We start from the raw sequence: 25,849 nt of genomic DNA on the forward strand, positions 1-25,849 counted from the left end.
TCTGGTTTCGAAACTCTGAAGGCAAAGTTCTTGAAGTTCTTGGCAAAGACGGTAAGAAAAACCTTTTTGAGAAGAAAAAGGAGGTATTTATGGAGACTGAGGTATGGCTAAAAAGTAACAATCATTATTTTTTTAATTCTCGAAACGTGGGGAAGTGCATAAGCCGTCAATTTGTTTCTTGAAAACTGAAAAGGCTTGTTTAGACATAATTATGTCACGATTTTAAAAAACGGACGGGGATGCTGACAGGCATCGTGGGGATATGAGCGGTTGCTTCCTTAAAGTTTCTTTATTGCTGGTCGCACTAAACAAACTTTGGGGGCAAATGTTATCCAAAAAAACAAGCATGGATGACATGGCAAATATTTAGTACACGTGGCTAACATCTGGCAGAATTCGTGCTCGACTATCGACCAGGAATACATCTAGTGTCACGATGTTCGTTCTCTTCATACGTTCAGCCTGGTCGTACGAACGATATACGCGGAAAAGATCTTATGCCGTTATGATGGTATCCGAAATTATCTCCCATGATTTCCTGAGTATCCGACTATTTAGGAAATCATATTTGTAACAAATTAATGTAAATCCTCCTTGAGCCTATAAATAGAGAAAGGGGGCTCAAGGGAAAAGGATCTGCTTCTTCTTTCTTGATTTCGAATCATTAGAGATTAGAGTTATCCTATTTGATATATTGTATTTATCTTCAGAGGTTGTTGAAACTCATTGAACCCTAGTTCTTTGATCACTCCTTTGAATCCTATATCAATAACAATTCAAGATGACGTAGGTTATTACCAGATTCTGGGGCCGAACCACTATAAACCCTTGTGTTCTTTATCATTTTGCCATCACATTCTTTCCAGCGTGTTTGTCCACATCAAGCAAGTTTGACTCCGTGTCAGTTGGCTAAAATCAGGGTCAACAGTTCCAAACTCAGCTTCCTTCCTTTTCTTCTCTTTTCCTCTAGGTTTCTCCCAATTTTCAACATAAACAAAACATGCCCCAAGTGAAATAACGTAAATGATCCGTTTCCTTCAGTTGAAGTGATCTAAATCCCTGCCAAATTACTATCCTATCCTCCCATAGTTATCCTCTCCTAACTAAACCTCAAGGGCACTCTTGTCCTTTCACCTATATTACAATTCTACCATTTCTTCCACCTAAACTTGTTACTCTCAGCAGTTACTAATGGTTACCCAGGTTACTCAATCACCAATAACCATTAACCACAAATCCTCAACTCAACTCACAAAATTCCCCAAAGTACCCCTAGGCTCCTCCCGAGCCGGGTATAAAATCCCGTTGTGACATTTGAGTTATCTAGCTCTCTAGGATCGTCTCGACACATGCATCACATTAATAACACCACACTCACGTGGTACAAATCACATAACACCATTAACACATTTACGCCATCAGCGGCCTAAGATTACCAATTTACCCCTAACATACAAACAGGGTCCACATGCATATTTATACCACCTAAACATGCATTCTAATCACATATTCATTCAAATTCATATATAAGCATGTTAACTCATTTATTGCCCTCCAGGCACGCTAATCAGGGTCCAAAACCTTATTAGCAAATTGGGGTGTTACAGCCTCTGTAACGACCCGAATTTGCTAATAGGGCTTGGGGCCTTGATTAACGTGCCTGGAGGGCAATAAATGTATTATTATGTTCATATATGAATTTAAATGAATATGTGATTAGAATGCATGCTTAGGTGGAATAAATATGCATGTGGGCCCCGTTTGTTTGTTAGGGGTAAATTGGTAATTTTAGCCTGCTGAGGGCATAAATGTGATAATTGTATTATATGATTAGTACCACATGTGAGTGGTGATATTGTTGTGATGCACGTGCCGAGACGGTCCTAGGGAGGTAATTAGTTTAAAAGTCACAACGGGATTAAATACCTGGCTCGGGAGGAGCCTAGGGGTATTTTGGGAATTCTATACTTTGAGTTTGTGAGTTAATGGTTAATGGTAATTGAGTAACTTGAGTGACCATTGGTGACCATTAAGAGTAACAGATTTTAGATGGGAAAATGGAATATTTGTAGGAAAGGTGAAATGGCAAAATGCCCTTGAGGTTTAGTTAGGAAAGGAATTACTTGGATGGGTAAAATGGTCTTTTGGCAGGGGCTTAGATAACTTCAGCTGGAGGAAAAGATGATTCACGTTTCTATACTTAGGCATAATCTGTTTTGGCTGAAAACTTGAGGAGAAAACTAGAAGGAAAGAAGAAAGAGGGGAGCTGAAATTGGGAAGCTTAGGAGGAGAATCAAGTGGCTTGAGGCAATTATAGTGGATCATAAATCAAGATTGTTTAGAGGTAAGAGGTTTTCCGTGTTTTATTTAAGTTTCAAGCTTGATTTCTAGAGAGTGAGAATGAAAATTGAAAGATAGTTGTGGCTGGTTTGTATGGGAATTCAGCTTGGTAATCAAGAGGGATTGACTTGAAGCTGGAATTGGAGAGAGTTCAAAGTCGAATTATTGATTGAGGTAAGAGTTCTAAGCATCTTTGAATTTTTGTTTCTGGTGTGGTTTAAGAATATTGAGGCATGGTTTAAGTTTTACAAGCTTTGGTTTAAGTTTTTGGTCTACTGGTTTAAGTTTCTGAAATCTGAAACCAAAGTGTGGATTTTGGGTGTGATTAAGTGTTTGACTGGGTTGTTGGTGTTTATAGGTTGTTAAATGGTTTATTTGGGGTTTTGAATTGATTTTTGGGTTTAGGTGTGTGTTTGGGTTGAATTGGAGGTGTTTTGGCTCGGGGAAAATGCAGGGGAAAACCCAGAATTCTGGGTTCGCGAAGGGGCGCCGCGGCCCTGTTCTTCTGCGCCTTGGCGCTAGGTTGCAGTAGGGGAGCGGACCATTCTGGGCGCCGCGGCCCTCTTTGGTGGGCGTCCTGGCGCTAGGCTATTTTCTGGGTAGGGAGATTTTGCATTTTTAGGCTTTTGCCCAGGGGGCTCGGGGGATGTTTCCGCTACATTGTTTTGGGAAATTGGAGGTCTCGAGAGTACGGGATTGGTTCCGGGAAGTGTTTTTGGATTGGTTAGAATTAAAGGGTGTTTTATGTTTGTTGTAACTAGGTTTTCGGAGAGGCTTGGGATAGAGGACCGTGCTCGTGACTCTGGTGCATTGTGAAGCTCGAGATACAGGTAAGAAAACCCTTGTTCCCATAGAGCTTGTGTGCAGGGCTGAGCCCAATGTGTTTGAATTGTAGGGTGTAGCCCTTTGATTGAATTGGTTAGTATTCAATATATGTTTGTTATGCTATGAATGCAATTATGTGAATGATCGGCAAGAGCCGGGAACGGTGTAGGCCGAGGTCGGCAAGGGCCGAGAACGGCAAAGGGCCGGGAACGGCGTTAGGCATGTTGAGTGCAAGGCCGAGTACGGTGAGGAGTCGGGAGCAGCGTTGAGCACGTGGAGTGCGAGTTACCAGGGTGAGTCCCTAAAGGATACCTGGGATATCCTCATGGTGTGGACCGCGAACCCAGGGCCTGGTAAAGCGCCTGGGACGGCTAGGCCGTATGTGTTTAGCCTATTGATGGCCAGTTTGTATACTTGGTGTATATTTTGCATATGTTATTTGTTTGTGGGTTTTCTTGCTGGGCTTCGGCTCACAGATGCTTTGTGGTGCAGGTAAGGGAAAGGAGATAGTCAACCAACCATGAGTGTAGCAGACATGAAGCGGCGTGTACATGTTTGGCCAGCCTGGCTGCCACAGCCAGTGGATTTTGGGAGATCTTTGTAAATAAACTAGATTTTGTCGTTTAGTCGACTTGGTTTAATTTATATGTTGTAAATATTTCTAAACTGTATTTTGGGATCCCAAGTGGTAAAATTTTTATGATTTTCAATAAGATGGAATTATTTCTAAGATTTCCATCTGTTTATGGCTTAATTACACTGTTTGACTGAAAACCTCGGTTAGCGAGTTGGAAGTACATTTTTAAACTCACTTAGTAACGGCTCTAAGGAAGTAGGGCGTTACAACCTCTTACTATTACGTGTAGGCCTGGAAGAAGAAGATGAGGGCTGGTGATAAAAAACAAGAGGAGTAAAACAGAAATAAGGTCAGAAGCATCAGATAAATCAGTAGAAACATCACAAAGAGGCAGCAGAGATGAAGAAAAAAAATGAGCATAATCTGAAGACAAAGAAGTGCTAGAAGCATATGGAAAAATGAGCTCATGAAATTGAACATCCCTTGAAACAAATACCCGATTAGTATCTAAATCAAGAAGTTTATACCCTTTCATGCCCATAGGATATTCAAGAAAAACACATGAAGTTGCTCTTGAGGAAAATTTAGTTCTATGACTAGGAAGAGTAGAGGCATATGCTAAACATCCAAAAGCCTTTAAAGGACTGTAAGTTGGAGTTTTGTTGTGAAGGACCTCAAAAGGAGACTTGCATTGCAAATTTGGTGTGGGAGTACAATTTATGAGGTAAGTTGCTGTAGAAATGCATTCAGCCCAAAATACTAAAGGGATATGGGATTGAAAAAGTAAAGCACGAGCTACATTGAGAAGATGTTGATGTTTACGTTCAACAACAGAATTTTGTTGGGGCCTGTCAACACATGAATGATAATGCATTATGCCTAAAGAACTAAATAATTGAGGAACTTGTAGTTCTTTAGCATTATCTGACCTGATGGTTTTGAGCTGAATGTTGTATTGAGTTTTAATGAGTGAAATAAAAGTTGGTATGACCTGTTGTGCTTCAGATTTTTGTTTAATAAAATGAACCCAAGTGTATCGAGAACAATCATCAACTAAAGTAATGAAAAATCTATGTCCTTCCACAGTAAGAGTATGAAAGGGACCCCAAATATCAACATGAACAAGATCAAAACATGCAACATAAATGTTATGATTTGAAACAAAAGGAAACCTCTTTTGTTTAGCATAATGACAAATAGAACAATGAAAATCAGAGGAGGATGAGTATTGAAAAGTCAAATCTTTTATTCAAAGAATGAGTTTTGATACAAGAAGGGTGGCCTAATCGATAGTTCTGCAATGTTTTGACAGATGGTTTAGAATTTGAAATAGAAAAAACAGAGGCATGAACATAAGAAGAATCAGCCAAGTAGTATAAATTCCCAGCTCGTTCACCCATCCCAATCTGCCGAGTCCGAGTAGTGTCCTGAATGACACAATGATTTTCAAAGAAAGAAAAAGAGCAGTGAGCAGATTTGGTCAAAGCACTAACAGATAAAAGATGGTGATTGAAAGAAGGAACATAAAGCACATTGAAAAGCGTAATATCTGAAAAAATAGAAACAGAACCAATGCAAGGAACATAAGCTGATTGACCAGTGGGCAAGATAACTGAGGTTAATGATGCATTGAAGTATGTATTGGAAAATAAAGATAAATTATGGCAGACATGATGAGTAGCACCTATATCAATGATCCATTGAGTACTAGGAACAAGGAATTCCTTACCAACAAAATTAGAAACAAGGGGTTGACCGGAAGGAGAGGGAGGTGCTGTAACGACCCAAATTCGCTATTAAGGCTTAAGGGCCTTGAGTAGGGTGCCTGGAGGGCATAATGGGATTCTGTGTGTGACTTTAATGAGTTTAATGCATGATTATGATTTAATGCACGTTATATGACTATTTGATTATTTGTGATGCATGACTATGTGAATTAGTATGCATGTAGACCTGATTGAGCATAATTGTAATTTGGTTATGTTGGGCATGACTGTGTTGATATATGTGATCTATGACTCGAGACGATCCTAGAATGAGCGGGTTAGCGGAAAAGTCAAAGCGGGAATCTATACCCGGCTTGGGTTAAGCCTGGGGAGTTTAAATGAGAATTTGGGAAATATATTGAGGTTAATCTTGATGATGAGGATTGTATAATTGGTGATTAATCAAGTATTGGGTAGCGAGCGGGAATTATTAGGAACACTTGAGGAATTAGTGGGAATTTGAGTATTATGACTAAAATGCCCCTTTATGGGCATAAAGGTTTAGAATTATTAAGGGAGGGCATTTTGGTCTTTAGGCTTGGAAGAGATGAGTTAAGGAGGGCTTTATACTTAGTGGATTTTGTAGAAAAAGGGTTATAGGCTTAAAAGAAAGAAAGAAGGAAGAGAAAGGAAAAGAGAGAAAAGCTTAAGGGTTTGTTCCAAGAACGGTTTGTGGCTCTCCCAACCAATTTCCTTCATTTTTTCTTGGAGTTAAGCTCAGTGGAGAGCTAGGGTAGGCTGAGCATCAAGGATCCTAAGCTAGACTTGAGGATTGGCAAGGGATTAGCAAGATCACATCAGAAATTTGAGGTAAGTTCTTGGGGATTTCTGTTTTAGGGCTTGACTGGTTTGAACTGTGTTTTTTTGAGCTAAATGGATGGGGTTTTTGGGGAAATCAGGTCAAGGTTGTAAAGGAGCACGCTAAGGAGGTCTAGGGTTCAATTCAAGGTCGAAATTCCACCCACGGTATGATTTCTAAGACCCTATCTTTGTTGTTTGATTGAATTTCTGGTTTTTGGATTCATTATGTTAGATTTTGAGTTTTGGGTTGCTTGAGCTTGGGGCTGAGTTCTTGGGATGCTTGGGATGAGTGTTAGGTGTGGTTAAGTTTGTTTTTGGGTTTGGAAAAGGTTTGGGCAAGTTTGGGGTTGAAATGGTTGAAGGAAATCGCAAGAAGCGATTTTTGGGTAGTGCTGGTCTGCAACTAGCGCTACAGCACTAGTCAGGGGACGCTGTAGCGCTAGCCCCTGTTTCTGGAGGGGTGGTTCTGCTTGTAGCGCTACAGCGCCCTCTTTAGAGCGCTGTAGCGCTGCACTGTTCACAGAGGGGATTTTTGGGCTTTTGTGAAGGGATTTTGACCTAGGGTTCGGGGCTCGATTCCGCCACTTTGTTTTGGGGATCTTGGACTTCCCGGGGGCTCGGGATTGGTCCCGAGGCTAGGTTTTGGACTTGAGGTTTGGTAATGACTTTGACTTATGGATTTTGCTTAGGTAAGCGCTAGGGCTCAAGTAGGATCGTGCTCAAGGAGTCAGGTTGATCAAGGCCATCGAATTTAAAGGTAAGAAAACCGTAACACCCGGGATCAGGGCATGGGCCCACAGTGTTATTGCAGAGCATGGCCCTAGATTGTTTTACTTGCAAATGTATGACCTTGAATGAATTATTATATGTTTCAATGATTGTTTCGAAATGTATTATGCGTGCAATTATAATGAAAGGAACGGCTAAGGACGAGAGTGGCAAAGGCCGGGTACGACCTTGGGGCCGGAAGTAACACTCAGCACATGGGATGTTATAGCCATGGTGGGACCCAAGGGATACATGAGATATCCTTACGGTGAGGACCGAGACCCCAGGCTTTGGTAAGGCCTCTGGGGCGGCATGGCCGTGCTTGTTTAGTCTGATGGTTTTCCTATTTATCAGTGGATTATGTCAGCTATATACTATGCATATGTTATGTACTATTTGGGTTTTCTTGCTGGGCTTCGGCTCACGGGTGCTCTGTGTGGCAGGTAAAAGCAAGGAGTCAGTCAACCGGCCATGAGTATGGAGAGCGTGGGGGCAGCGCATACATGTTCGGCCTGCCCAACTGCTTTGGTTGGGGGCATTTTGTATATGGATGTATTAACTCATTCTTTTGATAGTTAACCTGGTGTAAATCTATTTTTGAGTTGTAAATATTTTGTAAACCTTTTTTTTGGGATCCCAGATGTTGATACTTAATGCTTTCAATGAAACTAAACATTTTCAAAGAGTACAGCCTTAGATTTTGGTTTATTCACACTTTTGGTTTTAGAAACCACGTAGAGTCAGTCCAAAAGCACGATTTCTATTTTAAACTCACTATGTAACGGCTCTAAGGTAGTAGGGCGTTACAGGTGCAGTAGAGGAAGAAGTTTGGACTAGTTGAGCTAACAAGGCTATAATTTTCTGGCATTGAGAAGAAGAAAGGGATGAGACAAGATCAGTGTTGTTGTCCAAGGTATCAGGAACTTTGGCAGCAGCAGATCCATTAAAATGATTGACAACAACTTTCCCTGAATGAGAAGTGGAACCACATCCTTTCCCATGAAGTTTGTGACCAGACGGATAACCATGCAGCTTGTAACATTTGTTAATGGTGTGGCCTGTGATCCCACAATGACTGCAAACAACTTTGGGTCGAGCAGATTGTATACTTCCAATAAACTTCGTAGAAGAGGAGCTGGAATCCACAGAATCAGTAGAGGCAGAATGGAGACCTCTTTTGCGCTCTTCTTGAATAATGGTGGCATATACTTCGTTGATGGGAGGAAGAGGATCTTGCATCAAGATTTAAGAACGTGCAGCGGAATAAAAGTCGTTGAGACCCACCAAGAATTCAAGAACTTGATCCTGCTCTTGATAAGCAACAATAGTCTTCATTGCGCCACAGGTACAAACAGGTTGTGGGAGAAATTCTCGAACCAAATCCCAAAGAGCTTTAAGATGAGTGAAGTATGCTTGGACAGCGTGGCTACCTTGGGTGAGAACCTGCATAGAGCGCTTGACTTCGAACACACGTGTAACGACCCAAATTCACTAATAAGGCTTAAGGGCCTTGATTAGTGTGCCAGGAGGGCATTATTGGAATAATTGTGATTTAATGAGTAATTATATGTTTAATGATGCTTATATGATAATTGATTATACTATGCGATAATATGATATGTGATATATGCGAGAACCACATTATGATGTGGATGAATCTGCAGCCGATGTCTCGAGGCGATCCTAGGGCTAGATAGCGGGAAAAGTCACAACGGGGTATTATAATTGACTTTGGACAAGTCAGGGGTATTTTAAGTATCAGGTTTGGACTATCGGGTGATGAAAATAAATAATTGGAGATATATTTGAGGTTAGGATGTCTAGGTGGGATTATTGGGGGATTTTACTGTTTTGGCCTCGGGGACGTTTCCGGTACCCCGAGCCTTGGGATTAATTTAAAGGATAAGTTGGATTTAAGGAAGCTTTTAGAAGAAATCACAAACCGACTAAGTATATTTCTCTCAGCTCACTTACACGCTCAAAGGAAACCAAAGGAAGGAAAAACACAGAAAAACAAAGGAAAAACTACTGAGTTGAGAGGGAACTGCTGGAATTGAGCTGTGCCTTTGGGAATTGAAGGAAGTAATCTGAAGGATTAGCTCAGGAACTGATCAAGGTCTGAGATAGAGCTAAGGTAAGTTTTGAATTTTTGTTTTTGGGGGTTAGGAACTTAAAGAAATGGCTGAGTTTTAAATGGTTATGGTTTTGACATTTAAGGTGGAAACTGAGGCTTGGGACTTTGAAGATAGGTCAGGGGACTCTTGGAGAATCGATTCTACAGCTGAGGTAAGGTTTAAATTATAGTTTGATGGTTGAATTTGGGGGTTATCATGGCTGGTTTTAAGTTCTTTGGGTTTGGATTTCAGAAGTTGGAAGGAAGAGATTGAAGTGTGTTGGGCTGTGTTTTCTGGGGAATTATGTTGCTTAGATCATGTTAAAAAGGTTGGGAGTTAATTGGTTTTGGTTTGGGGGCTTTGGGATAGCTTTAGGTGAGGTTTGGAGGTTGAAAATGGTGTTTTTTTCTGGGTTCGAAGGTCGGGCCGCGGCATGGTTCTTGGAGAGCCGCGGCCCTTCAAGGGTGTTGCATGCTGAGGAAGAAGGGCGGGCCGCGGCATGGTCCAAGCAATGCCGCGGCCCTTACCTGTTTTTGTGCCTTGGATGGCTCTGTTTGGGGGCCATGCCGCGGCATGGGTGGCCTATGCCGCGGCGCTTAAGGGATTTTGGGATTTTGAGATTTTAGGCTTGGGAATTTAACCTAGGGTGCTCGGGGTTGAGTCTTTTACCATATTTGGTGAAGTTCAATGTTTCGAGTACTAGAACTTGGCTTGGAAGCTCATTTAAGGTTGTTAACGGTGTCTTTCTTCATGGTTGTGACTAGGTGTTGAGCTAGGGCTTGAGGATCGGATCGCGCTCAAGGAGTATCGCCCGTAACTAACTCATTTGAAAGCTAAAGGTATGAAAACTGCACCCGAGTGTATGGTTATAATGGGACTAAGTGCTCCCGAGAATTGCATTGTGTCAATGTTGGTATTATGCCAAGGGACACGTAAAAGCGGTCTAAGAGTACCGTACATGACTTTAGCGCACGGGGCGCGAATTGGCCACTGGGAGCCAGAAACAAAAGGATAGCAAAGGGGAGCAGCCTGTGAGCGCTAGCCCTGGTTATCGTCTGTGCATTATGTATTATAAGATGAGATGCTTGATATATGAGATACTTGACTGATGATATACTTGAATTTATGAGATGTTATATGTGTAATTGACTTGTCTGCTAGTTGTTCATGCTCTGTTATTGCTGTGTTTTCTTGCTGGGCCTTGGCTCACGGGTGCTTCGTGGTGCAGGTAAAGGCAAGAGCAAGCTGGACCAAGCCTGAGGTGGAGAGCTCCGAGGTGAAATGTACATAGCCAGCTGTTCGATCACCATGGTCGAGGAATGTGTCAGGACAGGGATTACCTAACTACTCGTTTTTGCCTTAGTATGGCTGGACAATGTATTTAAACTTTGTAACCTTTGAAGATGGCTTTTAAACTGTCATTTTTGGGATCCCGTGTAAATAAACAATGTCTAGAAGTGAAAACGTGACTTTTGAGACCAAAACGCTTTTAACCCTAGTTCCTATACTGTTTCAGTAACACGATTTTACTTTAATGGCTTGATTAGCAAGTCTAGCACTTAATGAACACACAGTGTCACGGTCTTGGCTATCCAGGGCGTTACAACACGTGGGCCATTATTTTGGTGGAACCAATCATGAAGTGTTATCCAGATTTCCGGATAGCGTTTAGATTGATATCCTCGGGGAAGCAGAATTACCAATGTCTTTCACGGTAGGTGACCGGAGCTCGTGGATGGACAGAAAGGCTTCGCCTCTCCCGTTTAGTGTCCGGATTACTCTTTCAAGCAAACGCGACACGGAAACTCGTCAACTCTCTCGGACTCCCGAAGGGGTATCCTTCGGGGAAGCTCCTTCCAGGAGAAGCTCTTCAAGTGGTCTTCGCGGAAACAGTTCCGTGCCTCGCACGGAACAAAACCAAGCGGTCGAGTCCTGGAGGAGGCATATTTGGAATGATATCCACCTGACACAGGATCCCGCCTGACACGCCCGACAGGTCAAAGCCGCACACATCCCAGCACGCCTAAGGGTACCTTTTCGCCTACTGTTCCGCTGACAACTTGGAAAAGACGGCTGACTTTGTGTATTCCCCATACTTTCACGTAAATATACCCACATAGAGTCTTGTAGCCATGCTACTACAGTAATTGTATCCCCTATTTATGGCTGGTGTAATTAAGACTCAGGTACGTAGAGAAAAACCCTAATTCAAAACCCTAGATATAAAGACCCCTTCATTTTACAATAAGAGGGACGGCCAAAAAATCACATAGCAAGAACTCTACTAAAATCTCTCTAGCTTCATCTTCTTCAAGAGAACCTGAGAGAAACACTGTGAGTGTGTGAAGTTGTTGTAGACCAGCCATCATACTGTAATCCTTTCCAAGTATAATAACATCGACTCGTGGACTAGGGCTCGTTAACGCCTGAACCACGTAAAAACACTGTTTGTTTAGTTATATTCCAGCACTTCTACAGTTCTTATCTTTTTATTATTCTGTTTGTATTCGTTTCCGAAAAGCTCAGTAAACATTTTGGTGCTTTCATTGAGAGCTGTAGGAAGTTGTTAGTCAGCTCTTTTTCTGTGTACGTTTTCTGTATTCACTTCGTGCTAAAGAGATGGTGACTACGAGAAAATCCGCGGTTGACAAAAATGCTAGGGTCAACCCCGATACTGTGATGGAAGATGCGGTGCAAAACGAACCATTGGACTACCAAGGTGAAGACCCGACATCCCGCCAGGATCGGGTCAGTACCGAAGATACGACATACTTAGAAGACGAAGAAGAGTATGTCCAAGACGGTTATTACAAGGACGGCTGCTACTATGAGAAGGACCCAGAACTGGTCCAAGTAGCCGAAGAACTGGAGGTCACCAAAGCCAAGCTTGCTGAGCAGGAGCGCCTCTCCGAAAAAATGCAGTGCATGATGGAGCGCCTCCAAAGCAAGTTCGGAGACCTAGGCGACTCGGACGAGGACGCCTCTGTTTTAGGTGGTGCTGATGCCGCTATGCCGGATCCAGCCGCTGCTGGACCATCCAAAGCCGCCCTTAACAAGGGCAAAGAAAAAGTTGGAGAGCCTGTACGCGCTGACGCCCCTGCACCTCCTAAAGGCGTGAATCACCAGGCCGACTGCCCCCCCCCCCCCCCCACGCGCAGAAGGTCTCTGGCGCTCCTAAGCCCAGACGTCCTTCAGCCCCAAGGGGGCACTCCGTGCCTAAAGGGCCCGATGCTAAGGCACCCAGGCCTAGGGGAAGGAACAACCGCCCCAGTGATTCCGTCAACCAGGACGGTTGGGCTGCGAACTCACACTCCGAAGATAGTTGGTCCACGGTGGACCTAAGAAGAAGGTTGGAGGCCAAGTATGAAAAGGCCAAAGGAGAAAAGACCCGGCCTCGCGGAGATGACCTTCGAAATCATATTAATGACAAGCTCCGGGGACGTGACCTCCCGGAGAGTGATACGAAGAGGCTCGAGGAACAAATTGCTGCCTTGACCAAGCTGGTCCGGAAGCAAAGTGGAGCCCTGTCAGAATCTAAGGAGGAAGACCCGGAACCATGTATTCGGAGGATCGCGGAAACGTCCCTCCCGGATAACTTCAAAATGCCTCATATAGAATTATATGATGGGAGGATAGACCCGCGTACCCACCTAGCTAAATACAACAAAATGATGCAAGTGGCGCGTGTCAGTGAGGACGCCAAATACATGTGCTTCTCACTCACCCTTACCAAGTCCGTGGAGGACTGGTGGAAAAGATTAGCTCCCGGATCAATCCACAGTTCGAAGGAGCTACAGTCCGCATTCAGGAGGCAGTTCATTGCTGCCCGCGACCACGACATGGAGGTTGGTCCCTAACCAACATCAAGCAGCAACCCAATGAGAACCTCAAAGCTTTCATTCAGAGAATGATGGAAGCTGCTGCAAAGACCAAGGTCAGCGATGACATGAAGCTGATCGCCCTTCAGTCGGGCCTTACTGTCGGCTCCCTGCTATGGGGGGAAATGCAAAGGAGACGGGCAGAAACGCTGTCCGAATTCATGTCAAAAGCTCAGGGAATCATCAACCTTGAGGATGCCTACCAGCAGGCCTTTGGAGTTCCCCCGGCTCCAACGCCTTCCGTGACTGCGCCGAGCTTTGCTTCGCAAGCTCCCGCACCAGCCCTCACGCTTCCAGGAGCCCAATTCACTCCAAGTGTGTATGGGCCTTCCGCGTCTGCTCAGATGCCGAGTCAAACCCATTTCTCTGGGTACGGAGCTGTAGAAACCGGATGTAGTATTGCTCCTGGCATGCCGCAGCTGCAAGGGGAAGGCCCAGAACGAAATTTGAGCCAATCGCGGAGCAAACGAAGCGGAAGAAACTCCAACCGGGGAGACCATTCAAAGAAACCCCGGAAGGACTATGAGCCCAAGTTCACGGAGTATACCAGTTTGATAGACTCGCGAGAGAATGTCTATCGGGCGACCTGTAATATGGTCAACTACAGGAAGCCCCCGAAAGTGTCTCACGGAGGAAGGCGTCCGCGAGACTCCAATAAGAGGTGTGAGTTCCACGAAGACGTGGGGCACACCACGAACGAGTGCCTTCAGCTGAAGGATGAGATCGAGTCCCTGGCAAGAGCGGGACACCTCGGTCAGTGGGTGAGGATACCCATTATCTATCCCGGACAGGGGGTAGTTCACGGAGCTGCATATTCCCCGGGACAGAGGGGGACCGCTAGCGCTCCTGGAGCCGGTCACCCCCAAGCTCCCAGGTCTCAGCTCCCAGCGCTTCCTGCTCCAACCGCACCGGCACCCATTGCCTTGTTGGCTCCAGGACCTGGCAACCCATATCCGCCCGGCCTTGCTCCGCCACCCGTTGATGGACACGTAGCCACCATTTCCGGAGGACCGCACCTTGCCGGAAGCACCCGCAACTCCCAGAAGAGGTACTTGAGGGAGTTAGAACACACTGGGGAGATGTGCGCCTTGGTTCAATCACCTGCTCAACATCCCCGAATGATGGATCTTCCAATCACCTTCACGGAGGACGATGCTCGACATGTGCACTTCCCCCACAACGATCCCCTCGTGGTGGAAGCCCAGATTGCCAATAAGAAGGTCTCACGGATCTTGGTCGATAACGGAAGCTCCGTAAACATCCTCTTCAAAGCGGCCTTCCACGCGATTGGATTAACCGAGACAGACCTGACCCCATGCCCTATCCAGCTTCAAGGGTTCGATGGGGATGCACTGATGCCATTAGGCAAAATTCAACTTCCAGTCACCCTCAGAGGAGAAAGCGACGCTTGTGCCTTCAAGCACAGCACATTCGTGGTGGTCGACTGCCCCACGGCGTATAATGCCATCCTAGGCCGACCAGTCCTAATAGATTGTGGGGCCATAACCTCGATACGCCACTTATGCTTGAAGTTTCCATGCGACGATGGGCGTATCGGCACCCTCCGAGGAGACCAACGAAGTGCACGAAGCTCTTATAACGTCTCCGTCCGATCCGTCTACACGGTCCAAGAGACGGTTGCTGCCATCCCTTTGGCGGAAGAATTACCAGAAACTGGGGGTGCTCAAGAGGCATACTTTGACGAACTCGACCCAAGAGTGGGAATCGAGAAAGCAATAGAGCCGATGGAGGAAGTCGAAGAGGTGATCCTCAACCCGGGAGATCCCACCAAAGTCATTCAGGTGGGGAAAAACCTGCCGTCTGCCATTCGAGATAAGATCGTGGCCACTGTGAAGAATAATCAGGATATCCTGGCATGGTGCCACGCTGATATGACGAGGATTAATCCTAATGTTGCGTGCCACGCACTCAACATAGACCCATCTGCAACTCCAATTCGCCAAAAGAGGAGGCCGTTAGACCCAGTGAGGGCCGAAGCCGTCAAAGCTGAAGTGGACAAGCTGATGTCCATAGGCTTTCTCCAGGAGTCACACTATCCCGTGTGATTGGCCAACCCAGTTCTGGTCCCGAAACCCGACGGGTCCTGGAGAATGTGCATTGACTTCACGGACCTAAACAAAGCCTGCCCGAAAGATTGTTTCCCTCTTCCGCGAATCGATCAGATGGTAGACGCTACTTCCGGGTACGAACTCTTATCCTTCATGGATGCGTACTCTAGATACAACCAGATCAAGATGCATGTCGCGGACCAGGAACACACCAGCTTCCTCACGGACAAGGGTGTCTACTGTTACGTGGTCATGCCTTTCGGTTTGAAGAATGCTGGGGCGACGTACCAGCGTCTGGTAAACAGGATGTTCAAGGACCAACTGGGGAGGAACATGGAGGTGTACGTGGATGACATGTTGGTAAAATCCAAGACCTCCGGGGACCATAGTGACGACCTTGAGGAAGCTTTCGCCGTGATCCGAAAGTATGGAATGAAACTGAATCCAAAGAAATGTACTTTCGGGGTCTCGTCTGGGAGGTTCCTCGGTTTCATTGTCAGCTCCCGCGGAGTGGAAGCCAACCCTAAGAAAATTAAGGCGTTTATAGATATGCCTTCCCCCCGGAAGCATAAGGATGTCCAGAGCGTTACCGGAAAGATAGCTGCTCTCAGCCGCTTCGTATCCAAGGCCACTGACAAGTGTATCCCCTTCTTCAATGTGTTGCGAGGAAACAAGAAGTTCGAGTGGACCCCCGAATGCGAAGCAGCCTTCCGACACCTCAAGGAACATTTAACCCAAGCTCCCATTCTGTCCAAACCTGTCGAAGGAGAGGCGTTGTTCTTATACTTAGCTGTGACAGAGCACGCAGTGAGTGCCGCTCTCGTCCGGGAAGATGGCCGTATCCAGCTCCCTGTGTATTACGTAAGCAAGAGGTTACTGGACGCCGAGTCCAGATATTCAATGATCGAAAAACTCTCCCTCTGCTTGCTAATCGCTTCGCGGAAGCTAAGGCCATATTTCCAGGCGCACACCATCAAAGTACTCACCAACCACCCTCTCCGACAAGTCTTGCAGAAACCCGAGTCTTCTGGCAGATTGCTTAAGTGGGCCATGGAACTGAGCCAGTTCGACATCCACTACCAACCACGTGTTTCCATAAAAGGACAAGCTCTCGCGGACTTTATTGTGGAATGCTCGGGAATGAATGACCTCCCAGAAGACCCTGTCCCGGAACTTCCCACATGGAAGGTCTATGTAGATGGAGCCTCAAATGAAAAAGGAGCTGGAGCAGGGGTCATCCTAATATCTCCCCAAGGGCATCAGCTCCAGAGCGCCATCCGTTTCGCGTTCCCAGCATCCAACAAGGAGGCAGAACACGAAGCCATGTTAGCTGGATTACGACTGGCCAGAGAAGTCGGAGCCCAAAAAATCGAAGTATACAGCGACTCCCTACTTGTGGTAAACCAAATATCCGGGGAATACCAGACGAAAGGCGAAAAAATGGCTGCCTACGTGTCTCTCTCCCGTGGCCTACTGCAGCATTTCAAAGGCTACCAAATCCGCCAGGTCCCCCGGGACCAGAACTCACTCGCGGACACGCTGGCTAAGCTTGCAACAGACCCGGAGATCGAACAAAATGGCCTGGTGCCCATCGGGCACTTAGAAGCACCCACTACCGAGACGCAGAGGGTAAATGCCGTCATCGACCATTCCCATTCCTGGATAGGACCCATCCTCAGATTTCTCACCACCGGAGAGCTCCCCACTGATAAAGCTGACGCAAGGAAGCTCCAGTATCAAGCTCCCCGATACGTGGTTATGGATGGAAAGCTTTACCGCAGGGGGTTGTCCATACCCTTCCTTAGGTGTGTTGCCGGAACCGAAGTCAGCGCCATCATCCATGAGGTTCACGGAGGCTTCTGTGGTGACCATACCTCCGGGCTGAGCCTCTCCAAAAAGATCCTTCGACAAGGATACTTCTGGCCCACCATGAAGAAGGATTGTGTGGATTATGTCAGAAAATGTGAGCAGTGCCAGAGGTACGCCAAGGTTCCGCGAGCGCCGCCTACAGAAATTACCTTAATGACCAGCCCCTGGCCGTTCGCCGTTTGGGGCATTGACCTAGTAGGTTCCCTTCCAACTGGAAAGGGTGGAGTGAAGTATGCCATAGTCACGGTAGAATACTTCACCAAATGGGCTAAAGCTGAACCTATGAACACGGTCACATCTAAAAAAGCACTGGACTTTGTCATCAGGAATATAGTGTGTCGTTTTGGGCTTCCACGAAAAATTGTGTCCGACAACGGGAAGCAATTTGACAGTGAACACTTCACGAACTTCTGTGCTTCGCATGGAATTATCAAAAGCTTTTCCGCAGTCGCCAGACCCCAGGCTAATGGGCAAGTGGAGGCTGTAAACAAAATATTAAAGACCACGTTGAAGAAAAAACTCCAAGCCTGCAAGGCTCACTGGCCGAAAGAACTTCCGCGAGTACTTTGGGCCTATCGCACAACAGAGAGAACTTCGACGGGGCACACGCCTTATTCCATGACCTTCGGTTGCGAGGCCGTCATCCCAGTAGAAACTATGATCCCCTCTCACAGGCAGGATACCTACGACCCTACCCGGAACCACGCCCTTCTCCAGGAGTCCCTGGACATGATCGAAGAGCTTCGGGAGTAGTCGCAGGTCCAACTAAAAATGTACCAAGGCAAGATAGCCCGACACTTTAACATGAGAGTCAAGAGCCGTATATTCGAAGTTGGAGATCTTGTCCTACGGAGAGTATTTCCTGCTACGCAGGATCCGGGAGTGGGAGTCCTCGGACCAAACTGGGAAGGCCCCTATGAAGTCCAAGAAAAAGTGGGCCATGGGACGTATCACTTAAAGAGACTCGACGGATCCAAAGTCCCACGCGCCTGGAACGCGGAGCACCTCCGCCGTTACTACCAGTAGGCCCCGGACGATCTAGTCGGAAGTCCTTGGTGAAATTAGCAAAAGTGAAGAATGTGGAAATAATCCTCCCTGTTGTAAAACACGTGCCTAGCAGGCTAATTTAATAAAACACAGAGAGATTCACTCCACTTTTACTGCACTTTTTATCCCTGTGTTCAAAGCTGCGTTTTAACAAGTGACCACGCGGTCCGGAGACGTCCGGACCCCACGCTCACTTGGGGGGGTATACATGGCTAAGGCATAGCCATACGCCCCTTGAACAAAACATACACAGAACACCACTTGTTTGCTAGCATTGTGTTTGAAATTTTTAAATTGTTAAGCTTAGGTTAATTTGTTGCCATGAACATGTTTGCATTACGTGAATTATGTGTTTATGTGAAAATTGCCATTGAAATGCCTGCCATTAGGCACCATGAAAATTATCTCCTGTATAGCACAGCGATGAACAGGACTGGGGGGTGGGGCACATTCAGAGAGCTACGCCGAAACACCCCCAACTCCCTGACAAGTCCTTTGCAGAATACTCCGCGATCGCTGTAGAGCTTTGCTTCGCAAGCTCCAGCTCCGGGTCCCGCAAGGCGAAAGATGGCAAGATCCGCGACCGTTGTAAGCCTTGCTTCGCAGGCTTTAGCTCCGGATCTCACAAAATAATGCATGGCGAACTCCTCGACCACTGCAAGTTTCAGCTCCAGGAGCAGACATGGTCGATCCCCCACTCACAGAAGGCCTTGCTTCGCAAAGCCCCTGCTCCGGGATCACACCTGGTGGGCGTGGCAATTTCCCCGACAGCAACGAGCCTTGCCACGCAGGGCTCCATGCCAAGTCCCTGAAGTCAGCCACCATGAGGTTCGCAACGACAGTTAGTTTTGCTTCGCAAAGATCTAACCTTAAGTCTAGCGACGCTCACCAAAAGAACTCCCGTTCCGAGCCATGGAACGGCTCACCTTAGCCATCCCAGCGAACAGTATAACTACAAGTCCCGGGATTGGCTATTTTCCTTAGGAAAGCTAAAATACGATGAAAGGAGCCTGGCCGTTGGAACCAGGAAACCTTCGTAACCTAGAAACTACGTGGGAAAAGACATCAGCCGTTAGAGCTTCAAGTGGGAAGTGCATAGGTTCTGGCCGTTGGAACCAAAACCTCATGCGCCCCTACAACAGTTTCTACCGTATAAAAGTCTACCCTAAGCGCAAAGATAAATAAAGAACTCGGCAAAAAAGAAAGGAGAATGCTATAATTATGGCAAATATGTTTGCAATGAGAAAAGAGTACAAGGAGCTTCGCCCCAAAGAAAAACTCAAATGAAAAAATTATTAAAGATAAGGCCCCTTCAAGCATTGGGGGTGGCAGTAGTGTCCGCGTCCAAGGCCTCGGGGTCGGCAGTTCCAACTGGGGCAGGCGGAGTCGGCTCATGGGGAGGTGGAACTTCATCACATGCAGGTTCAGAGGTCCCCGCCTCTCCGGGATCTCCTGCTTCAGGGGCTCCAGCGCGCTCGTCAACGTTGTAAGTTTGGACGTACACCTCTGGGCCTTGATCCCACACCTGTAACTTCTCCCTCATGGTGTCAGCATCCTCTCCCAGATAGCCTAGTACCTCCGGGTTCATTTTCCAGAGTTGATGCATGAGGGCCACGTGCGATATATTAATCGTCCTGTTTAGAACCACCTCGGCATCCTCCCTCTCCTTCAAGCGCTCCGCCTCGGATGTTGCCAGCTGTGCCTCCGCGACAGCTAATTGAGCCCTTAGTTTTTCCATCTCGGCCTTGGAGGCATCCCGCTCTACCTTAAGAGAATCAATCTCCTTGCGCTGCTCCCTATTTTGGCTCAGCACGAATTGCTTCTCGGTCACATGCCCCCTGGCAGTGAATTGCAAGGCTCCGATCTCTTTATCCTTCTCAGCGAGCCCCAACTCCAGCATAGACACGAGATCCTTGCTCCTCTTATGAAATTGCTCCTCCTCGTGCAGCTTACTCTGAAGAGTGGAATATTCCTCTTGCTGCTTAAGGAGGAGATCATTTTTTGATTGCAAGCGGGCTTCCAAGGTATCCTTCTCCACCCTGGCTTGGGACAGCTCTTCCCGGAGCTGGGAGTTTTCAGCCTTCATCTCATCCGACCGCTGTCTGAACTCATTCTCTGCGTTGGCCCGGTACTCTCGATATTTGGCAAGATATTTCTTGTCCGCCTCTTCCTCAGCCGTGCGTCGGGCCTGATCAATCTTCTCCGAAGCCTCCAAGGCCTGTTGGGTTAGTTTCTGCTTCTCCGCCTCCAAGGCCTGGCGAGCCAGCTGGCTCTCCTCCAGCTGAACCAGAACTGCACCCACTTCCCGGAACGAGCGTTCCGCGATCAGAGAGGCCTGCAAGGAAAGACAACAGAATGAGTTAAGCCGAACCAAAAGACAGATGATCCCAAAACACAACAACTGACGGCTTACCCCGGACAATTGCTGCTTCACGGCATGTGTCAGCAACAGCGGATCCTTACTGCTACTGATGGCCCATTTCTCAGAATTGAGCTCGCACAAGCTCAGGGCCATGTCCTCCATCATCTCCGCTCCGAACGGCGCCAATGCACGTCCAAGCCTAGGCACCAGCCTCTTCTCCAAGGCTGGGCCATCCAAAACCGCTCCAGCCGGGTGAAGAGACCTCACCCCCTCGGCCAACTCCGCTCTCTTCACGGCAGACAAGTTGTCTGCCCTTCCCTGAGTAACGGCCTTCTCAGCCTCCAACCGTCTCTTCAGAAAATTATCGGCCCGTCTTACACCCTCCAGGAGGGCAGCGGGGAAACGGGTTGGTTTCTGCGGGAAGTGGAACTTCAGGCCAGGCAGAGGAAGGTTTGTTTGCTGAGAAGAAGGAGATCCCGAAAGGGAAGACTCTCTTTGGGCTGGAGGAGGAGGCAGACGGGGTATTAAGGCCCCGGTCTGTTGTTTTTGCTGCTGCGGTGGCGGAGGTGACTGCCTTTGTTGTTGTTGCTTTTGCTGCTGCGGCAGCAGAAGTAATTGCCCTTGTTGTTGCTGCTGGTTTGGATGTTGTTGTTGCTGCCGCTGTGGCGTTGGTGATTGTCTCCGTTGTTCTTGTTGCTGCTGTTGTTGTAGTTGTGGCTGCTGTCGTTGCTGTCGTTGTTTCCTTTGACCGGGAGAAGAGTGTCTAAGGCGTTTCTTCTCGGCGCCCTCAGCATCCCCTCCGGGACGCTTGCTCACCCCAGTCGTCTTCACGGGGAACACAAGCCCTTCCCCGTCGAGAAGGCCCGTCGGCAGGAGACTTCTCTACCCCCGGAGACGCTTGCGCCTCGCCACTTGTCTCCTTGGGGGTGGCAGCTTTACCTTCCCTACCAGCCTTGGTCTTCCGTCCTTTCCCCTTGGACGGGTCTTGGCTGGTGGCAGCCTTCTTAATGAGCAAAGTAACTCTCCCCAACATCGTGGCTTCTGGATACTCTGCAAGAAACATACGAAGCAAGGTTAACGAACCAACAAGCAGTGAAAAAGAAGATAAGCAGAAGACAAGACAATCAACAACATAAAAGCACAAGCAAGTCCGCCAGCAGGGAACGAGAAACAAGAAAAAGAAAAGTTTGAAAGGGACGACCATGCACGAGAAACGTGGATGGCCTTCCCCGAGCAAAACAAAACACCGCTTCCTACTCCAGGAAGCTCCCGTACTCCTTGAAGTCCGGGAATGACATGCTGAGGGAAGAAGGGTCAACCATGATGACACCTTCTGGCAGACTACCGTCACTCAGACACCCGAGGAGCTCATCTACCCTATCGCAATATCTGTCAAAGGGTATCCTACGCGGATCTAGCCTAAGGAAGCGGGGATCGAACCCCATCTGAGAGGTCCGAGAAACCTCAGACAGGCTGGGGGTGTGGATCAATCGAAAACTAATCTTACCTCTCCCGGAGGTACTAGCCCCCGGAGCCCCTTCGTTAGGATAAGCCGCGGTGTGGCGGGCCTCGATCTCCTCTTCCTCCGGCTGGGGGTCGGGGAACCTCTCCGCCCAACTAAGAGATAAAGTATTCTCTTCCCGGGCTGCTTAGTTGATCACCTTGGACAGCTCCAGGGCAATCTGCTCCCGGATGTCAGCTGACACCTGACTTTGCCCCCTGCCACTCACTGGCTCAATGTTTTGGAAAGAGGCGAGTAGCCCATACTCCCTCAAAGATTCGGAGGTCACAAGTCCCTCCACTTTCAACTCTTCCTCAGAAAGCCCTTCGTAGAACTTGGACCTCCTTATCATCTCCGCACAGCGAGGTGTCCGCGGAACGACTTCTGCAAAATTCAAATACAAGCATTAGAGATCCTCCCGAAAGGCAAATCAAACGCAAAGAAACAAAGTTGAAAAGGAGAGGAAGGAGCACTTACCAGGGATTTTGAAGTCCAAAGATAGGGCTGGCACCCTCTTCAGCGGGAAGCCAGTCGTCAGGAACCAGTACTCCCGGAGGTCTGGAACCCTCGCGGTATGACAGGTGGGACACATCACGTCCGGGTGCCTTTCCAGCCTGTAAAACCCCACCGTGTCTGAATGACCCCTCATAGGCTGAGACTTCAACCCGTAGAAGTACAGCACCTCCTCCGGGGTAGGAGCTTCCAGTTTCCGGGACTTGCAAAAGATGAACCACCCCGCTAGGAGCTTGTAGCTGGGGGGAATCAACTGGAAGGGGGCAATCCCCGCCTTCACACAAAAATTGGCAAAGTAACTTCTTAGGGGCAAGTGCGCCCCCCACACTATGTGTGCCCAGCTCCAGGCACCAAAGCCCTCGTGACTCTGGCTAGCCGACTCGCCCAGCACCGACAGACGGTGCCACATCACACCTGGGATGTTCTTCAGGCCTGCCTCGGAGGAATACAGCTCCAGCATGCCATAATTCCTGAAAAGGTTCGGCTTCTGGTCCATCTCCCAGATTGAACTATTGGAAGTCGGTGGGCTAGCCGCGACCACTTTTGCCTTTCCTTTCCCCTTTGCGCCAGTGACAGGGGAACCCTTCTCCTGGGCAGAATCAGCCTCCACCACAGCGAGGAGTTGTTCCTTTGAGATGTTCGTCACTGAACAAAAGAAACAAAGAAGAAAACACTCTAAGCAGTCAGCACCCTTGTCATACCCTAGTGGTATCAAAGGCGTCGGGGAGACCCTCCCCGAAAACTGCTTGGAGAGGCTCCCACCGAGCTTGCCGAGGGGTTGGCACCATGCCACCCGAAGGGCAGCAAGGAACCAGACTCAGACTCTGAGCCTAAGCCCACCAAAAGAAGTGTTTTTCCAGAGAAAGACACCCTAAAGGCGTTCATGCTTATGCCCTAAAACAGCAAACCAGAACAACGCAAGCAAAACAAGGAACGACTTTCCAAACGCAAATCGTCAAAGCATGCAAAAGAGACTACTTATCGACTCACATCAATCACATGTCTATCAAAGCCCTATTCACGCATGCACATAGGCGATAATGGCAGAAACCTCAACTCCAACAACTACCAACAACCTAAGGTTTGGGAGGAAAGAGCAAAGTAGAAATACTTACTGGTATTCGGGTAGTTGAAGGTTGAAGGGGTAACCGGATCACTGCACAGCACGATCGCGAGAAGCAAAAGCTGCAAAGACGAACGGCGATTCAAACCCTGAACTTCGGCGAATAAACCCACTGCCAAATCAAAAGAAAAGTTTCTAGATCCCTTACCAAAAGAAGTGGCAAGTTCGAAGGAATGGAAGCTTGGAAGCCTGAGAGTTCGAAGGTTTGGAAATCTGAAAATCCGAAAGATAGAGAATTTGAAAGCGTAAAGAGGAAGAAAGGTCCGTTCCCTCGTTTTTATAGCAGGGAAGAAGTCGTTTCGAATTCCTCAAATGGACGGTCCCGATCTTCCCATTCTGTGTGCATCAGATCCAACGGCTGGAGATGAAGCGACGATCCTATTTATGACTCCTCGGATGGGAATAAAGTATTTATTTCCCATCATTATACCACCTCGGGCCCGGAGTACCATTAAAAACCGTCAAATCATTACTCAGATAACTGACGCACGCATACTCAACCAGTCGCCTCACGCACACGTCTTGGTCGCAGAACCATTCCCAGCATGACGCGTGGTCCTTGCCGCACTTGAGTACTTGAGTTCAAACAGAAGAAATTCCCTTTCTTTTTCATACTAACACTCAGGCGGGAAAAAGGAACCCTTCTGGGAACACAGAAGGTGGCCCCTCGCCTAATCTAAGAAACTGAAATACCCGGAGGGCTGTACAAGCTCCCGGATCTCTCAAAGCTCCGTGACCTTGGGGGGTAAATGTTATCCAGATTTCCAGATAGCGTTTAGATTGATATCCTCGGGGAAGCAGAATTACCAATGTCTTTCACGGTAGGTGACCGGAGCTCGCGGATGGACAGAAAGGCTTCGCCTCTCCCGTTTAGTGTCCGGATTACTCTTTCAAGCAAACACGACACGGAAACTCGTCAACTCTCTCGGACTCCCGAAGGGGTATCCTTCGGGGAAGCTCCTTCCAGGAGAAGCTCTTCAAGTGGTCTTCGCGGAAACAGTTCCGTGCCTCGCACGGAACAAAACCAAGCGGTCGAGTCCTGGAGGAGGCATATTTGGAATGATATCCACCTGACACAGGATCCCGCCTGACACGCCCGACAGGTCAAAGCCGCACACATCCCAGGACACCTAAGGGTACCTTTTCGCCTACTGTTCCGCTGACAACTTGGAAAAGACGGCTGACTTTGTGTATTCCCCATACTTTCACGTAAATATACCCACATAGAGTCTTGTAGCCATGCTACTACAGTAATTGTATCCCCTATTTATGGCTGGTGTAATTAAGACTCAGGTACGTAGAGAAAAACCCTAATTCAAAACCCTAGCTATAAAGACCCCTTCATTTTACAATAAGAGGGACGGCCAAAGAATCACATAGCAAGAACTCTACTAAAATCTCTCTAGCTTCATCTTCTTCAAGAGAACCCGAGAGAAACACTGTGAGTGTGTGAAGTTCTTGTACACCAGCCATCTTACTGTAATCCTTTCCAAGTATAATAACATCGACTCGTGGACTAGGGCTCATTAACGCCTGAACCACGTAAAAACACTGTTTGTTTAGTTATATTCCAGCACTTCTACAGTTCTTATCTTTTTATTATTCTGTTTGTATTCGTTTCCGAAAAACTCGGTAAACATGAAGTTCAGACCAAATGGCAGAGGCATCATCAAGGTACATGATGCTATCAGCAATGTCACTGGAAATAGCATGAAGAATCCAAGAAATGACCATGCTATTACACCTACTCCAGGCATCGTAGTCATCATCGTCGGGATCAGGTTGAGTGATTTTTCCATTGACAAACTTCAGTTTATTCTGAGCAAGAAGAGCAACAGTCATGGAACGTTTCCAGGAGCAGTAATTCTCACCTCTAGTGAGGATTTTGGGTACTAAATTCGCACCAGGATGATCACTGTGAGCCAGAAAATATGGATTCCGAGCATCGTCAGTAGAAGAATGACTTGGTTGATCAAGAGTGGAAAAAATATTCGTATCAGTCGACGTCGTGGCATCATTGGAGACATTCTGAGAACCACTACTAGTGCAAGGAGCACCCCCAGTGCGAGTACGAGCCATGGATTTCGAGGGAAATCCAAGAACAGAGTTGGAGAAGAAAAGAGAAGAAAAACGAACCAAGAACTTTCCTAATCTAATACCATTTTAGTAAAAGCTGAGAAGAAATGATAGAACCCTATGTTTATTCAATCTGGTAAAAAAAAGAGTCCAGTAGTTCTTATATACACTTTATCAGTGAACTAACTAACTGATTGCAACTCAATAGGCTAAACTAATT

The 25,849-nt window shown here is 47.2% G+C and overlaps 1 protein-coding gene across 1 annotated transcript; it reads right to left on the reverse strand.

Annotated features, from left to right (window-relative positions):
• Positions 1-8,322: 8,322 nt before the first annotated feature.
• LOC133825293 (uncharacterized) lies at positions 8,323-25,632 on the reverse strand. The gene is made up of 2 exons (XM_062258256.1): positions 25,183-25,632; positions 8,323-8,520 (listed from the first exon to the last, which is right to left on the reverse strand). The coding sequence occupies exons 1-2, from the start codon at positions 25,630-25,632 to the stop codon at positions 8,323-8,325; spliced, it is 648 nt and encodes a 215-aa protein (XP_062114240.1).
• Between the last annotated feature and the right edge of the window lie 217 nt (positions 25,633-25,849).

Source organism: Humulus lupulus, chromosome 3 (genome assembly GCF_963169125.1).
Source record: "Humulus lupulus chromosome 3, drHumLupu1.1, whole genome shotgun sequence".
Lineage (NCBI taxonomy): Eukaryota > Viridiplantae > Streptophyta > Magnoliopsida > Rosales > Cannabaceae > Humulus > Humulus lupulus.